Genomic DNA, 18,645 nt, shown 5'->3' on the forward strand with positions numbered 1-18,645 from the left:
GTGGGAAATTTAGAAAAAGAAATAAGAAAAAGCCTAGAGCTTAGCTTTTCTAAAGAGAGAATCCTTTAGAATACATTGGTCACTCATCTTATTTCATTCATAAGCACCTAGATCTAGAAGATACCTTGGAGAGCATCTCATGCCTTCATTTTTACAGATCAGGAAACTGAGGCCCATGAAGCCCAAGGTCACATGGGTGGTAAGCCATTAGAGGTGAGATTTGAATGCAATTCTCCTGACTTCAAACCCAGGGCTCCTTCTACAATATCATGTGTCCTTATCATCCTGCTAAATTCATTTTACAATTAGGATAGTTTGAAGTTCTTGCAAAAAATTTTATTAAAATTAGTTGTTCACGTTTTCTGGATCTAGAATTGACAGAGTAGACATTGCGGCCTACAGGGATGTCAATCCAGCATTTTAGATGAGATTGTGATTTTCTTCATAGCGACTTTTCTCTATTTTTTCTTTACCTGCGGCAGGTGACAGATGTATTGAGAAGTCCCTTTTCATGTCCTGATTTACACGTAGCTGGAACAATGAACTCTCTGGCACAAGTTGAAGAGGGGGACATGAGGAGAGGAGTCTCCTCAAAGCAAGGAGGAAGAGTCTGTTTTGTCTAGGTGCTGTAGAGAAAAGAGCATGGGGTTCTGATGAGCAGAGCTCTATGGGAAGTATCAGCTTCTCTGAGTCTGAAAGGCATGTTTGAGGTGCTGGCCCCGAGCTGCTTAACTACGTGCAGTTCCTTGATTGCTGGGAGAGGCCTTTGGAAGGCAAGCCTGAAATAGAAAGCCGGTGACCGAGTGGACTCCTAGGGTCCAGTGCCCACATCCTGCCTCAGCTTGGCAACGACTGGGAACAGCCAAACAAGAAAACCGGCTGTTAGGCTATCTAAATAATCTCTATTTCTTAAGACAACAATCTTGCTGCTATGAAAAAACAATCCAAGATGAGTAGTCGGGACACTGAGAACCATGTTTAAGCAATGTGGGAGCCCCGAGACAGACATCTTAGAAGAGAGACTCTTCCCATCACAAGCCTTAAGGCCAGTGCATCAAAGAAAGGGGTGACCTTTGTTCTGTACCCTCTGTTGCTCCCATTATTTCCTCCACATCTTGAGAGCTTCAAGTTTATTGTAGATTGGGTTGGGTAAATCGATCGGCCAGGAAAGTTAGAATTGAGGATTGTAGCCAGAACCATTCCTAGGGCAGGGCAGCTTGGGTTTCATCTCAGGATGCCAACATTTGGTAGGAACTGCCCTTTATCCCTGCAGCAATGCTCTGACTAGGTATTTCTATGCTATATGATGTGACTGCCACCAGGATCTCTTGCTGGGGTGGCTCTCTCTCATGGTCCATCTTTCCCTAACATCTTTTTCCCCTGCTGTTTTCCCCCTGCCTCTAACTGCCCCCCCTCATTTTCCTGGGGTTGAAAAGCTGGGGGGATGCAAATGGTAATTAATGTCATGGGGGGAAAGGCTAGGAAAGGACCACACCCAAAACAAGGTAACTACCTGACAAAGGTAGACTGCTTTCTTCACTCTACGCCATGCCACTGGGCTTAAGGAATCACACTCTACCTGCAATGTTCAGGGTGTGCTAGCAAAGGGGGATCTTGAAGCTTTCCCTTGCCCTCTTCCCTGACAACTCCCAGCTGCCTCCCTGTGAGACACAAGGCATCATGGTCCAGGTCTCTGTTAGGTCTACTTTACAACTGATTTATTCCAGGCTCTAGAATTCTTAATTATGGCTCTAAATAGGTCAGGGAATTAAAAAAAGATATGAAATTCAACAATTGAGCCCCCAAACCCAGAAATAACACAATGATATAGCCACTACCCCCATTCAATCCCTCATCACCCCTCATCTGGCCTGGATTATCATAATAGTCTCTGAATTCCCGTCCTTTCACAGCTGCCAGAGGGACAGTCCTGACTTCTCTGCTTCTAGATCAAAATACAATTTCCTCTGGTAGCTAAAGCTTTGCAAAATAGGGCTTCTGTGTCCCTTTCCAGGCTGATTGCACATTATTCTTCCCTCATTCATTTTCTGGGCCTGCCAAATTGGTCTTTTTACTCCTGCGTGGGCATGGCATTCTCTCCAAGCCTTTGAACAAGCTTTCTTCTATGCTTGGAATACTCTCCTCATCTCAACTTTGGAATCACTAGCTCCCTGGTGCACCTTTCCTGATCCCATTAGTGGTGAGTAATTTCTCCTCTTTTCCATTACTCTGGATATGCTTTGTATATATTTTTAATTTAGCTAGCCAATAAGCATTTATTAATATTTATTTAGTCTGTGCCTGGCACTATGCCAAGTGGTAGAAGTATATATATGTATGTGTGTTTATGTGTAATCAGCTTTAGGCTTGACTGTATTCAATTTAATCCAACACACATGAATCTTTCTCCCTCCCCCTCTTTCTTTCCCTCTCTCTTTTTATCTTTTTTCTCTTTCTTTTTCTTTCTTTCTCTCTTTCTTTCTCTCTTTTTCTTTTTCTCTTTCTCTCTCTTTCTCCCCTCTCTCTTTCTTTTTCTTCTTTCCTTCCTTCCTTCCTTCTTCCTTCCTTCCTTCCTTCCTTCCTTCCTTCCTTCCTTCCTTCCTTCCTTCCTTCCTTCCTTCCTTCCTTCCTTCCTTCCTTCCTTCCTTCCTTCCTCTATCTCTCTCTCTTTTAGCGAGCTCTAAGGCTTAGACCAGTGGTTCTCAAAGTTTTGTTTTCAGTATCTTTATCCTATTAAAAATGATTGAGGATCTCTCCAAAGCGTTTTTGTTTATCTGAATTATATTGATAGACATTTACCATACTGGAAATAAAAACTATTTTTGAATTTGTAGACCTTCTAAAAGGGTTTCAGAGATCCTCAGGATTCTCTAGACCATACTTTGAGAACCATTGGCTTAGACACAGATAAAAAGAAATCTATGATGCAATTATTGAGCCACATCATCAAACATCAGATTCATGCTCCCTCACATGCTTCCCTGCTTGACTGTATTCTTCACCCCCTTTCCCCCATTCATCTAGAAACTCTCTGAGCTTCAGTTTCCTCCTTTGTAATTTGAGGGAGGTGGACAAACTGATTTCTAGTCTTACACAATCTTACTGCCTTCCCTCTGAGATCACCGTCAGTTTATCCTATCTTTATTTTCTTTGTATGGAGTTGTTTGTATCTCCCTTCCTTTTTTCCTCCTCCCCATTAAACTGTAGACTCCTCAAGGGCAAAGTCTGGTTTTTGCCTTTCTTTGTAGCACCAGTGCTTAGCACAGTGCCTGGCCTAATAGATACTTAATAAATACTATAATTTACCACATAAACTCAGACCTCTACAAATTTCCCTCTTTAATCTAGATTGCATAAATTTCAGTTATGTTGAGTCACATTCAACTCTTCATGAACAAATTAATTTGTAATAAAAGAAAATACAGAAAAATCCAATCTCTATGCTGTGTGAGGGTGGTTGGAATTTTCTGGTTAATTGAAAATTAAGTAGAAAATTAATTTTTCAACATGTGTTGAAATTCTTTCAGAAACCTTGCTTGATTTAGAAAGTCCAGGGTGTTGAATTTATTTTAGTCTTTGCTTATTGGGTGAGGATATTGAAGAATCCTATAGGATGCTGGAGAAGCTATAGAACGGTATCAATGTATATACTCTGAAAGTGTTGTTTCTGTGTATGTTCAGTGGGCTGTTAGTCAGGAGGCTCTGGATTCAAGTCTCCCCTCCAATACATACTAACTATATATCCTTAGGTACATAAGTGAGAATTCACATAAGTTCTTCGTGCTCCAGGCAACATCTGAAGTGACAAAGCAGGTACTCATCTGCATTGGTACAAGGAATTGGGTTTTTTTTTTAATTGGGAATTTTCCATTTCAATAAAAGCACAGGTCAATCTTACCTAAACAAAGAAATCCTTGGTGTGGGTTTGTTTGTTTTTGTTTTTGGTGATTTGTTTCTCTGTTGTTGGTGAAATAACAGACCAAGGTCTAGCTCATCTAGAAAATATTTTGGAACTATGTTCCCAAAGAAACCCAAATGTTCAAATCTTTTGAGCGAGTAATAACAATAATACTGGTCTTTTACTCCAAAGTGTAAAGACAGAAGGAAAGGTAACACACACATACACTCACTCTGTCTCTGTCTTTGTCTGTCTCTGTCTCTCTTTCTCTCTGTACCAAAATATTCGTAACAACATTACTTGTTATAGCAATAAAATTAATCCAGAAACAAAGTGAATCCTTTTGATGGGGGAATGGATGAACAAATTATGACACATGAATGCTATGAATATTACGGCACAGTAAAAAAATGAAAAATAGGAAAAATCCAGAGAAATTTAAGATTTGCATGAATTGATGCAAAGTAGCAACTAGAGAACATTTTTCATGATTATAATAATGTAAAGAAAAAACACATTCTAATTCATGCGATGATAATCTTTCTTCTTTGAGGACTAATGAGGAAACATCTTTCTTGGTAGGGAAGGTGAGTTATAGGAGTTGAATGACAACTATGTTCTTTAAACATGGACATTTTGCTTAACTTGAATTCTTTGTCGCACAGGTGAGTTTGGTGAGCTGGAGAAGGACTGGGAAATGACAGCGATTTGGGAAAATCACCAAACATTGAGAAAACAAATGCTGAGTACAAGCAGACATGTGCTGGAGTCAGGTATAGATTCACTGGAGATGATTTTCAGTGTGAGCATTTACATCTTAGAAAACAACAAACACTACAAAGCAGAATTTGATCAATTGGATTTTTTTTTTTTTTTTTTGATTATCCAGGGGTCCTCAAACTATGGTGGTGGGCCAGATGCAGCAGCTGAGGACATTTATCCCCCTCACCCAGGGCTATGAAGTTTCTTTATTTAAAGGCCCACAAAACAAAGGTTTTGTGTTTACTATAGTCCGGCTCTCCAACAATGTGAGGGACAGTAAACTGGCCCCCTATTTAAAAAGTTTGAGGACCCCTGAAGACTTTAGAAAGTGATAGAGTAAGTGTTACTAATGCAAAATTATGCTTAAAAGCATATGATTCTTCCATACACTTTGTAAAGATCTGATTGTTAAACATTTACCAGCACCCCATGAATACAAGTACAATCCTGGGTAATTTAGTGTTCTGGCCAATTGTGCTCTTTTTTATAATTAGTAAAAAGCTTTTTACTATCCTAGTTTTAGATATCAATCATCAGGAAATGTTTCTTGAACCTCATTTTAGAACAGTTTAAAGAAACTTGTTAATTTTTTTCTTCCCCTTGATAGCCACAGAACCCTTGTCAATTCTAGACTGTGAAAAGCAGTACAAAATACATCACTAGGACATGAGATTTGCTAACTTCAAACTTTGGGAAAAGCAGAGGTGCTCTTGACTTATCATTGCCCATTAACAAAAGGAATTTTGGAATTGCTGAGTCTGGGCACACATCGAAATGGATTATTGGTCCCCATTGCTATGAAGAACTCTTCAAAACTTGGAAGAGAGTAGCACATGATTAATGGAGAAGCAGCAGAGAGTGGAAATGAGTATTAATAAAAGCCAAATGAGAAAGGATGGGCTCATTACCCATCTGAATTCTTCAACATTTTGAAGGTAGCATCCTACAGTTCTTAATCTTACTTAGAACTCTTAAAACCAGAAATTTCTTCCTTTCACAATTCAGGAATTCAGGATCAGAGGTTTTGGGACTGGAAGGGACCTCAGAAGCTGTTTAGGCAGCCCCTGCTCTTACAGCTGAGGAACCTGAACTTTCGAGAATTAAAGAGAATTGCCCAGAGCCACTAGCAGTAAGCATCAGAAACAATATTTAAATCCAATTCCTTTGATTCCAGAGTGGGTTTCCATTGAGCCACACTGCTCTCAACTGCTCTCTCTCTTAATGACTCAGAGTTAATGAAACCACCATTTTTTAGAAAAAAAATTCATGACTTCAGACATTTAATAGCTATGTGGCTCTGGACAAGTCAGTAAGGCTTAGTTCCCCATGGGTGAAATGGGAGGGGGCTTATTAATAGCACCCATCTCCTAAAGTTCTTGTGAGGATCAAAGGAAATGATCTACGTGAAGAGCTTTGCAAACCTTAAAGCAATAAATATCAAGCTATCAATGCTGCCATCATCATCATCATCGTCATCCTCCTCCTCTAGCCTTTCCAGCTTGATAAGAACTCTGAAGTATTGTGCTCAGAAGGTGCAATTTCATCTAGGGTCAACTCTACCCAACGGGCGTCATTAGAGGAGAATTTCAGTGGATAAAGATCAGTTGACTTGATTTATTCCAGTATCCCTTTGTGTGTGTGTGTGTGTGTGTGTGTGTGTGTGTGTGTAGGGGAAGGAGCAGGCAAAAGAGGAAAGAGAGGAAGAAAGCTGGTTTTATTGTTGCACCAGAGAATTGTATCTGAGTGTGTGGGTGGGGGTTCTCCCGGGTCCTAGTGACTTTGCTGTTTCTTATGTCTTTCCTAACTCGAAGTCCCTCTGTCAAAATGTTAAGCCAACATTGATTTGGAGCTTTAAAGCCAATTTAGCCTTTGTGTCAGGAAATCCTCTCCGGGAGGATGGGATTTGGAGAATGGATTTCTCAGAGGGAATGGGTTTCCCCTTCCTGGAGATCTTCAAGCAAAGCAGAGGACAGACATTTTGTGTTCTGGTGTTTGTGACTATGGTTTTAAAAAAATACCTATTTTTGAGGTAAAAAATGAAACAATCCCTGCTCTTAGGAGCTCCCTTTCCATCTGGGCAGAGCTGGTGTCTCCAGCTACATGGGATCAGTTGTTGACATGACTATTGCTTATTCATAGCCTTTGGCCATTTGTCCATTGGGAAATGGCTCTTATTGTAAATTTGAAGCAATTTCTTTTATGTATTGCAAAGGAGACCTTTATCATAGAAATTTGGGCCTAGAACCGTGCATTTTTAAATTATTTTTATTGCAGTAAGGTGAGGAGAGAAAATACATGCTTGTAATTAAAAAAAAAAAAAAAAAGGAAGGGGAAGGAGACAGCTTGATGGTGCAGTAAACAAAGTGCAGGCCTGGAGTCAGGAAGCCTCATCTTCTGAATTCAAATCTGGCCTCAGATACTTACTAGCTGTGTGATCCTGGGCACATCACTTAACATTATTTGCCTCAGTTTCCTTATCTGTAAAATGAGCTGGAGAAGGAAATGGCAAACTAGTATATTATCTTTGTCAAGAAAACCCCAAAAGGGGTCATCAAGAATTGGACGTGACTTAAAACTGAAGAACAACAAATTGAAAATATATTTATTTTGATAATTGTACTTCATTATAATTTGTTTCCTTTGAATTTTATTTTATGCATCTAAAAATTTTAATTTAATTTTTAAATGCATAAAAGTATCATTCAGAGAAGGAGCTCTAGTTTTCATCAGGCTGTCCAAGGGATCCCAACACAGAAAAGATTAAGCTATAGAGAAACACTTACGGATGGTGCTGTAGGAGGATTCTTATTTATTATGGGTTGGGTTAGAAGGCCATTGAGGTCCCTTAGTTCTGTGAAATTCTATGAACTTTGAATATAAGTCCTTTGAGAGAAGAGCATGTTTTCATTTAGCCTTTCCATTTCCTCATGTAGCAAAATATCTGGTACAATAGTAAGTGCTTAATAAATGCTTTTTGAATTGAACTCACATAGCAATTACTTAATAAATGATTTTTATTCATTCATTTACTCATTCATTCATTGATTCAGTGAACTGATGGCCAGAAATCTTTACTCTTTGCCATCTTATTTTTTAGCCCCTTCTACTCTGTTTCTACTAAATCTCATCCCATTCCACTCTGGGAGTACAACTGGAACTGATCCATCAAAGTGAGTCTCTGAGATAGGTAAGTTTCCCTTGCCCCAACCTCCCAACTCCTCCGCGATGCCGGCCCCAAGACCCCAATGCTCACCTGACAAGATAGAAGCCACAGCCGCAATGATGAAGGACACAATGACGCCGGGTCCCGCCATTTCTTTTGCCACCAGCCCACTCACCACATACATGCCCGTGCCCACACAGCTGCCAACTCCAAGGGAGATGAGGTCCACGGTGGTGAGCACCTGGGCCAGCTTGGTGCCATGAGCCGTGGTGCCTCCCGTGCCTTCCAGCATCGACTCCACGGGCTTAGTGCGGAGGATCCTAGAGTGCATGGCATACCAAGCAGCCCCCCACTGGACCCGCCGGGGGTCCAGAGAGGCAAAGAAGCCACTCATTGTGACGGGGAGGGGCGGAGGCAGATGCCAGCTGCTTGGAGAGATTGGAGAGCTTGCTCAATGGCTCAGAAGCACATCAACTTCAAGGAAGGAGAGACTCCTTTCAGAAAAGACCCAGGGGGTCCCTCAGCCACATGCTTGAGCCATATGCTTTCTCCTTTCTCTGAATCCTGCGGGAAACCCTAAAAGAAAAAGACAAAAGAGAACTGTGAGTGAGATCAAGTGGAAGCAACACCTTGAGTCTGAAGGACTAAGGAATGGTGGAAGGAACAGCAAAGTCAGAGGACTGTGGTCCAAAGTTTCAGCTCAGCCTGGGGCCATAACTAGGGTATGGCAGGTAGAGCTCTGCTCCTGGGCACTGAAATTCAAAAGGCCTTGGTGATACTTATATCCCTTTAACCATATAGAAACAAATGCTCTTAGCAGGTGGTAGCAAGAATAGTTAGCTAATGCTATTGACTTTGATTTAAAAAGTAAGTATGTATGTATGTGGGTGCATGTGCTAAATTTAACAAGGCAATTAACAAAATTGCTCTATTTATGTTCCCTCCTGCATCTTGTAATTGCTTTTGCAAATTAAGAAAAAGTTTTATTTATATTCCTTTTTCATCTTTATTACTACCAACCCATTTTACTCTTTTTCTTCAGTGGAAGTCTTCCCTTGTAACAAATATGCACAATCCAATAAGATAAATGAACACAAATAATGGTGGGTTAAAATAAGGAGTTAGAAGAGGGTGTGCTTTCCCTGACCCAGACCTGCCTTATTCTCTCGTTATCCCTCAGTGCCATCGGCTGGCACCATTCCTTGGTATTAGATTCTCCCACTGTGACCTCACTGGGTCTTAGGATCTGTGCCACAGGAGAAGCATCCTGGGATTTCTGTTTCTCTTCCATGAGAGGGATCCCAAGGTCTCTTCCCTAGGGCTTCTTGTTTCCAATGGGCTTCCCCAACCTCTTCAACTCTTTGTCTTTGATTTGATGAGGTATTTTGTGTTCTTGCCCAGGATGCCCTGTTTCAGCCACTGACTTATTGTGGTCAAGTTACTTGTTCTTTCATCATCAGTCCTCCCATCTGTAAAATGGGCAAAATACTCTTATACTACCTAGCCCCCATAAAGGTGGGTTATTTTATCGGTTTTATCCTTATCTTAACTTCTCCTTGGGTCCATCCTTAGCTTATACAGGATAAATCTTACATCTGTGAAATGGCCGTGCTATCCAAAATCCCTCATGTTCACCCTGAACTTTCAGCTTAGACTTCAACTATCTGAAACAGCAAAGGCATTTTAAAGGCTAATGAGATGAAACAATTCCAGTGTTGAAAGTCACTTACATCTCTGAGTTTCAGTTTCCCCACTTGGGGAAGAAAAAATTGAATTACATGAATTCCAAAACTCCCTCTTGAAATTATCTTGTGTAACTCATTCTCTCTCTCTCTCTCTCTCTCTCTCTCTCTCTCTCTCTCTCTCTCTCTCTCTCTCTCTCTCTCTCTCTCTCTCTCTCTCTCTCTCTCACACACACACACACACACACACACATATGTGTATCTGTATCTATCTATATATCTTTGAAGATTTCTTAACAAGTCAGGCAATCAATAAGCACTTATTAAGTACCTACTATAATCTGGTACCGTGCTAAGTGCAGAATCCATTGGAGACAATCAACACAGGAAAGAGACCAGAATGAAGATGGAAGGCTTCTCAGAAGAAGCAGAATTTTGGCTGGGACTTGGAGGAAACCATGGAGGATAGGAGGTGGGGATGGAGAGAATTCCAGTTCTGGAGGACAGCCAGGGCAAACAGCTGGAGTGGTGGGAGATGGGGCATCTTGCTCTAGGAATAGTAAGAAGGTCAATGGCACTGGATGGGAGTAGGGGTGTAAGGAATAAGAACATTGGAAAGGCGGAGGAGGTCAGGTTGGAAAAGGTTCTGAATGTCTGACAAGATTTTCTATTTGATGCTGGAAGTATAGAGCAGTCCCTAGAAATGGAAGAAGAGGGAGAACTTGATGTGGTCAGCTCTGTGCTTTGCAAAGATGAATTTGACTGCTAAGAGTGGGATGGGTTTGAATGTCAGCTCCCTGAAGGCAAGCAGTGCTATATTTTCTGTCTTTTTATCTGCGGAATCTAGCACGGTGTTTTTTATATAAAAGGCATGAAATCAATTCTTACTGACCTGAATGAAATAAAAATCATGACTAGTTTCTTGGAACATGGAAGCATTATAAATGCACCAGTTTAGCAGAAATTCATGCCAAATAGAATTGAACATTGATTTTAGGTATATGATTGATGTGACCAAGACTTTTTCTTTTGCAATATATATATGTATATATGTATATATATACACATATATCTATCCATCTATCCATTCATCTATGTATCTATCTGTCTGTCTGTCTGTCTAATTTTAAGACCAGACCTTGATTTAAAAAATGTGTAAAGTTCCTGCGGCTGAGGAAATTTCCTCAGCCAATTCAGATGGGGACTGTTCTACATCTAACAATCTGAGGGTGGTGGTCAGGAGCATTAACTGGCTAAGTAACTTATCCTGCATCACACAGCTAATTTGTGTCAGTGGTAGAATTTGAACACAGGTTTTTCTGATTCCAAGGGCTCCCCCTCTATCTGTTATGCTAGGCTGCCTCTCTTGCAGTAAGTCCCTTTGGGAATGGTTTTTGCATGAACTTACTAACACCATTAATTAAAACTACTTAGCACTTGGTACAATGATTATCAGCTTTTAGAGTATTTAGAAACACTAATTCATTAACAGTCAGGGGAAACGTGGCAGTTTGGTTCATGAGGTGGGGGTGGAGTGGGGTAGTGTCGGTTTATTTGGTTTCACATCTCAGATAAGTCAGAATTTTAGAGTCTGCACCTTCACTGTGTATTTCTTGTCTGAACAATAGCTCAATGGCTCCCACCAAAGTCTAGGAGAAAATCTTAACTTTCACACCGACATCCTGGTTAGAGAAATGACGTGTTTTAGCAGAAAGGAACTTAGTAGCAAAAAGTCTGAGCTTAAATCTCACTTCAGGCTCTTATTTGCTGCAAATCCAAAGAACAAGTCAGAGTCTCAGTTTCTTCATCTTTAAACAAGAGCAGTAATACCTCCCTCACAGAATTGTTTGAAGTTTATTATCCATTTCATCAAAATTTAGAATACAACTTAGCAAAAGGTTTTTTTCTCTGTGTATTTATTGTAACATTGGGGAGGGGGGTGTAGTAGTGATGGGGGGAGAACTGTCAACTGACAGATGGTCAATCTTTATGGCTATCTGCCAATAAGCCATTTCTTACAGGTTCTTGTAGTATACAATATATATAGCCAGACTGATTTACAAACAGTCAATGACTGAATTATTTTTTTTTCCTGGGGAGGAGACTGAGATTTTAAAATTTAATCTAGTCTCTCACTGGCCTCATGGGTCTAAGACAAGATAGCCTGTTTTTGATCACTCTGGCCTAAAGAACCGAGTTAAAGGAAGGTAAGATATAGGGTTAGATGGGCCTGGCCATTTAATAATAAATGGAGGCGTATTCTGAAATAGCATTATTCATATCAAGAAAGAAAAAACAGCATCTTTTTGTCTGCTACCACAAGATCAAATTATTATTATTATAGGATCTAATTATTACTTCTTGATCTCTCTTCAGATTTTCTTGTTTCTCTAATACAGTACTCTTCTTTTTGGAAATATGGTCCTCTACCCCAACCCCATTGATTGTAAGCACTTTGAGGACAGAGCTCAGAAAATTTTTTGACTTTGTACCTAATACCTAGCATCTAGGTAGGCATTGACTTTATTTACCATTCTGCTTACTTGATTTTGTTTATATGAAACTAAAACTTTATTTACCAGAAATTGAAATAAATGTATTTACAATGAGAAGAGAAGCAGTTAATTGGAGCAATCTCTTTGCAGTATAATTTCTGATAAAGATCTGATTTCTGAGCTACAGAAGAAATTGATACAACTCTTTTAAGAACAAGGGCAATTCTCTCTAATAGGCAAAGAATTGAAGGATACAACAGGGTGAATTTAAAAAACAGAAATGAAAACTGTGTACAACCCTCAGTAAAAAATGTTCTGAATCCCAAATGCAAATTAAAATTATCAAGGTGCAAATTAAAGCAATTCATCAGATTGGCAAGGATGATGAGATGCAAACAATTAAATGTTAGCCACTGGTCTTCTTTAAGGGATGAGGTCATTAAGCAGGTGGAAGATTGCAGAGGTCATTAAAGGAATATCAATGGGTTTACTCAGCTAATAGGAATTAGTGAAGTTAGTCTAAAGGAAGAATTCAGGATTTGGAATCAAGTTACTATCCTTAGACATGCAGGTCTGACATATTGTGCCTCACCTCAAGAAATCTCGGTGGTTCCCTATTGCCTCTATGATCAATATCATTGATCAATGTCTATGATGTCATTATAGCCTTTCTGGCTGCATCTCCTTTTCCAGGGTGATTTAACATTACCTCCATGCACACCAAATTCCAGCCTAATTGGCTTTGAGACCAGTTAAAACCAATTAGGACCAATCACTTAAGTTACTGAGTAGTTTCCTAGTTGCCAAGTTCTCTCCAGCCTGGTTTTTTGTGGGGCTCTTTTGGACCCCCTCTTTCCTGGATTCTAAAGGAAAATCTCATAGATTGGGTGAGTTAGATTATTTTGGCAAATAGAACTTGTGCCTATAGGAGTTTCCTTCCTTTTTTTTATTGTAAAGCAAATACATCTTATGCTTATTTACATCTCAAGCCAATGATCTTTAATTATTATTATTATTTTGCTTCAGTAATTTGGAGAAATTAGAGTTGAGATAAATATTCTGGAAGGCGGATTGGAGGTAGGGAAGGCAGGAACCTAGATTCTCATTTCTCAGGGTGGATCATGATGAGCCTTCTTTCTACAAAAATTCTCATGGGGTTGCCAGCTTCTGCCCATCTGTTCCCCAGCATATATTCTCCTAATTTATCTCTTTGTCTTAGGCTGCAAATGAGGTTTTTTTTTTTTTTTTGGTTTTATAATAAAAGCTTTTTATTTTTCAAAATACATGCTAAGATAGTTTTCAACATTCACTCTTGCAAAACCTTGTGTTCCAAATTTTTCTCCTTTCCTTCACTCCCTCCCCTAAATAACAAGTAATCCAATATAGGTTAAACATGTGCAATTCTAACCAAATTTCTACATTTATTATGCAGCATGAGAAAAATCAGATTAAAAGGGAAAAATGAGAAAGAAAAACAAGCAGGCAAATAACAACAACAAAAGGCAAAAATACTATGTTGTGATCCACATTTAATCCCTATGGACTTCTCTCTGGATTCAGATGGCTCTTAGGCTGCAAATGTTAATGGATCAGTTTACCCAAATGGCCTAGTGCTATTCTATTTAGCAAATGTTTTTTTAGCTCCCATAGTGTGGGAAACAAAGACAGAAATGAGGTAGTTCCTACCTTAAAGTTTATATCTACTGAAATGCACCAAGTTGTGCATTGTCTTGCTCTATAGCCTCAACATTCAGTTTTGGCTTACTAGAAGAAAACAGTTGCTCAGTTAAAGTGCCTTCTCCTTCAAAAGTCCTTCCTAGGATTCCCTGGTTGTCCATTGGTAAGAGAAGGGAACTCATCCCCATGGAGCATGGCAGCTCAGGGGGCATCTTCCTTCTTCTCCCCTCTCCTTCTTCTTGGTCTCTTTAGATGAAAAAAAAATCTGTGTCCTGTACTCCCCACTACTGCTGATAGTATTGTGAAAATCTGATTCTTTTTTTATATATTAGTCCAATCTCTTTGAGCAGCTAGATGGTTGAGTGGATAGAAGCTCAGACCTGGAGTTAGAAGACTCATCTTTTTTGAGTTCCAACCTGACCTCAGACACAAATTATGTGACCCTTGGCATGACACTTAAACCTATTTGCTTCAGTTTCCCCATCTGTAATTTGCCGAAATGACAAACCCTTCCAGCATCTTTCCTAAGAAAACCCCAAATGGAATTACGAAGTGTCATGATTGAAAATGACTCAACAACAATAGCAACCATTCCCTTTGTCTGTGGGCAAGTTTGTTACACGAGATGAGAATGTGGGGGAACAAGGAGGAGGAATTTTGCATTTCACTGCTTATCTGTGCTAGGACCTTGGCTCTCTAGCATGGGAACTAAAGGACTTCCCTGGGACTTACTGAGTCATCATTTAGTTGTCTGAAAGATCCTATAACTTTTTCAAAGAGAAGTGCTTCCTTATGTGTTAAATATTATTATTAAAGATACCAACATTATTAAAGCTTGGAGGGATTTTAGAGATTACATAGGCTTATCTTACAGCTGAAGAAATTGATGTCCAAAGAGATGAGTAATTTGTTCAGCATCCATAGCTAATGAGTGGCAGGGATGGAACTTAGCTCCCTGATTCACTTTCTGGAACCTGCCCACTATAACTCAGACTAAATGTGTTTATGGCCAAAAAAAGAGCCATTGTCAACATAAGAAATTATGAGAGGTTATATATGCAGCTAGGAAGGAGGGAAAAACCTGCCTTGGCAGACATAGGAAGGATCAGTGCCAGCTTTTGTGAATTGGTTTAAAAAAAAGATTTTCCGGCTGTCTAGACTACCCTATATCATGTGTAATTCCTAAAATGTACCCTGCCGTAATGAAGGCATGGAAATAGCACCTGCATAATTGCGGAGTCAGCCAGAGGCAATAGTTGCTCCTTCCTCGGCAGGTTGGACAGATCCACCCGATGGATCAGGAGTTTTGGACGCGCCATCGTCTCTAAATCCATCGCCCACTTATTTGTCCCGATGTGATATCCATCAAGACTTATCGTAGAGGACATTGGGAAATGAATCATACTTGTTAGCGATCTGGTAGCTCTTCCTTGAGTGTGATTCTCTTGATCATAAGAAATGCTTCTGGGAAGCCCAGAAAGTTGTCTGGAATGGGGGCGGAGAGTGGCGACAGTGCCTTACGGCTTTATTCTGTCCATGTCATCTCCTCACACCCCCCTGGATTGAAACAGACAGGAAGCCTACAAGTTTCCTTCTTGTTGGAAAATTTCCCAGGGCAGAATGAGATGAACTCAGTTAAATATAGTAGCGAGTGCACTTAGACTCTGATCCATATGAACCCACTCAGATGAATGAATCTATGGAAGTGTGGAGCCTTTAACGACTGCTCTTTGAGTTGTCATGCAACCAGCTTTGACATCCAATTGTGTTATCTTCCAATCCACATCTCCTCTCTTCTCCATAATTGTGGGAGATAATTGTATTATAAGTGTTAAGCTTGGAGTCAGGACAATTTGAATTCAAATCCAGCCTCAGCTGCTTATTAACTGGGCAAGTCACTTAAACTCTGCCTGCCTCAGTTTTCTCAACTGTAACATAATGGACAACAATAGTACCCAATTCCCAGGATTGTTGTGAGGATCAAATAAAACATTATTTGTAAAGCATTTAGCATAGTACATGGCAAATAGCAGCTATTTGAATAAATGCATCTTCTCTTCCCTTTCCCCTAATGTGGATCTAGCAAGTCTTTTAAAAAGCTAGGTAAATAATATATTGTGAATCTCTTATTATGGGTCTCTTTTCAGAATAATGCTTTTCAATGGATAATAGAAGTATTAAATTTTAGTTAAAGGTCAATGGAAATAACTGTGTCATTTTGAGGAAGTGTCTGGAAACCCTAGTTTAAATCTCTATAGCATCACCTTCACCCACCATTTTAGTACCCCTGTCAAAAGAGAAAACCAGTCTAGTTTAACCTGTTTTTGATAAAGCCACGCTGTCTTTTTTATTATCACTGTTTCCCTTTCTAGGTCTTTACCAACTATGTCTATAATAAGCTATTCTAGAGTGTTTGCAGGGATTCAAGTCAAGCTTATTGGCTTATAGTTTGTAAACTATGGATTCTTATTCATTCTCTCTCTCTCTCTCTCTTCTCTCTCTCTCTCTCTCTCTTTCTCTCTCTCTCAAAATTGGGACATTTGAGGCAGCTAGGTAGTGCAATAGATAGAGCACCAGCCCTAAAGTCAGAAGGACCTGAATTCAAATCTGGTCTCAGATACTTAACACTTCCTGGCTGTGTGACCCTGGGCAAGTCACTTAATCCCAAGTGCCTCAGAAAAAAAAGAAAAGAAAAGAAAATCTGGTCATTTGCCTTTCTTCAGTCTGTTTGCATTCATTGGCTATTGAATATGTTTCTTCATGGAATGGATACGTATGGTACCTCCCTCACATGTTGATGGGAGGAACCAATAAGATAAGATATATATTTTTACAAACATTAAAACATGATATAAACATGACAAAAACAATAAACAATATAAACAATCTTCTTATCATTCTGTGAATAATGAATATTTATTATGTGTATAGCACTGTGAGCTGCTGAGTCTCCCATAAACGAGCACTTCTATTCTACTTGGGATATCTGCAAAGGTCAGCTTTGTCATAAAACATCAGCATTACATGGCAACAAATTTAGTGGCACCCATAAAAGTCAAATTGCTTGGCTTCTGAAATGACCTTTGTTTACATGGATGGGAGCCCGTACAAATGAGATGTGGATGCTTTCCAGGATTTGGATCCATTGCTGCCCTCCTAAATTAAATTTTCACTGCTTAGATAAATTCAGTTTATTCTGAACAAGCCCTGGCTTCTCTGCTTTGGTTAATTTCCTTCCAGATAAGTATAAATATTGATTTCTCCTTATACATGGAGTGAATCTGAAACTCATCTTGTGGCAGCAGGCTGAGGAAATGCAATAAGAAATTCATTTGTTGGCTTTTTAACTAAAACAAGACCTGTTTACCCCTGCATGGTTAGTAGACTTTAACTCTAAGAGAGGTTTTCGGCTTTTTGTAGTCACTTTCTTATTTGTCTTTCCTGTTCAATTCAACTGAACTAATAATTCAATTGAGTGAAGGAATAGAAAAGATATTCCCTAAGCTAAGAGCTTTTTTTAAAACCTCAAATTCAATTTCAACTTAACAAACATTTAGTAAGTGCTTACTATGGGCTAGGCGCTGTGATTGGCTTTGATTACTCTTCAGTCTTTGGGCTTTCCAATGAAGACACTCGATAAAGAGCGATTTCTAGCTACTTGGCTTATGGAGAGTAATGGAAATTTAGATTGCCATGGTCTTTATCTTGGGGTCCAGTAGAACTGGAGCTTGCTCTGTGAAGTTCTGCTATCTGAAAAGGGTGAAGTTCTGCTATCAGGAAGAAGGTGAGAAATGTTGCCTTGTGTGTTGCCACCTGCCCGACTATATTCTTAGAACCACCAGATATCAGAATCATTTCCCACACAGTTGCCAAACGGATAATCTTAAAGTGGAAATCTGACCATGTCCCTTCCCTGTTCAAAATTCTTCAGTGTTTCCCTAGGACTTCCAAGATTAAATGCCAAATTCTCACTCTGGCCTTTAAGGCCTTCCATGACTTAATTCTCATCTATCTTTCTAGTCCTATCTCATATTATTTTCCCTCATACATTCTTCGACTTTGGACTGAGTTACAGGCTCTTCACTTTGGTTCTCAGTTTGCCTTTTTGCTCTATGGTATTGGCCAAATTGAGTGATCTCTCCAAGTCTCAGTTACCTCCTTTGGAAGTGAATGAACTTAATGTACCTGCCTTGGATATCTCATAAAGTTGTTCTCAAAAATACTAATAGATAACTAATATGAGACTGCTTTGGAAAACGTAAAGCCCTGTAGAGAGAACCTTATATAGAGAGATTCATATGCATGCACGCATATACTTATACATATATATAATATGTAGTGAAAATACGATTAGTTAGAATCCATCCTTCAGTTCAATCTGGATATATATAGATATATCTACATATATATGTGTGTGTATATGTATATGTCATTGATATAAAGTATTCCTGGTAAGAAAACTATCTCGATCAATGTAGATCAGCAACTGCCCCTATAATTTATAATCTTAAAAGCTTGCTAAACCTTTACATTTTTTATTAGTTCCTTTGATATTCTAGACTTTGTTCTTTTAAACGAATTTTATCATTTTTCCTAATTCAGTAAAACAATTTTTTGATAATTTATTTGATATGGCATTGAATATATAAATTAGTTGAGACAAAACTGTAATTTTTTAATGTTGGCCCTGCCTATACATGAACAATTAATATTTCTCCAATTATTTAAATCTTTATTTGTGAAATTAAAAAAAATGTGTTCATATAGTTTTGACAGGGATATTCCCAGGTATTTTATACTCTCTAGAGTTACTTTAAGTGGAGGTATCTCTTAATATTTTTTCTTGCAGAGTTTTGTTTGTGGCATATAGGAATGCTGATGATTTATATGGATTTACTTTATATCCTTCTACTTTGCAAAAAATTATTATTTCAGCTAACTTTTTAGCTGAATCTGGGATTTTTAGAA

The 18,645-nt window shown here is 39.1% G+C and overlaps 1 protein-coding gene across 1 annotated transcript in view; it reads right to left on the reverse strand.

The window, feature by feature from the left end:
- SLC7A14 (solute carrier family 7 member 14) overlaps positions 1–18,645 on the reverse strand; it is a 143,376-nt gene that overhangs the window by 76,850 nt on the left and 47,881 nt on the right. Inside the window, exon 2 of the mRNA XM_051983162.1 lies at positions 7,914–8,399. Within this exon, the coding sequence (XP_051839122.1) occupies positions 7,914–8,217 (304 nt within the window). The 5' untranslated portion in view covers positions 8,218–8,399. The remainder of the gene's footprint in view (positions 1–7,913; positions 8,400–18,645) is intronic.

This window comes from Antechinus flavipes, chromosome 3, assembly GCF_016432865.1.
Source record: "Antechinus flavipes isolate AdamAnt ecotype Samford, QLD, Australia chromosome 3, AdamAnt_v2, whole genome shotgun sequence".
Taxonomy (NCBI): Eukaryota; Metazoa; Chordata; class Mammalia; order Dasyuromorphia; family Dasyuridae; genus Antechinus; species Antechinus flavipes.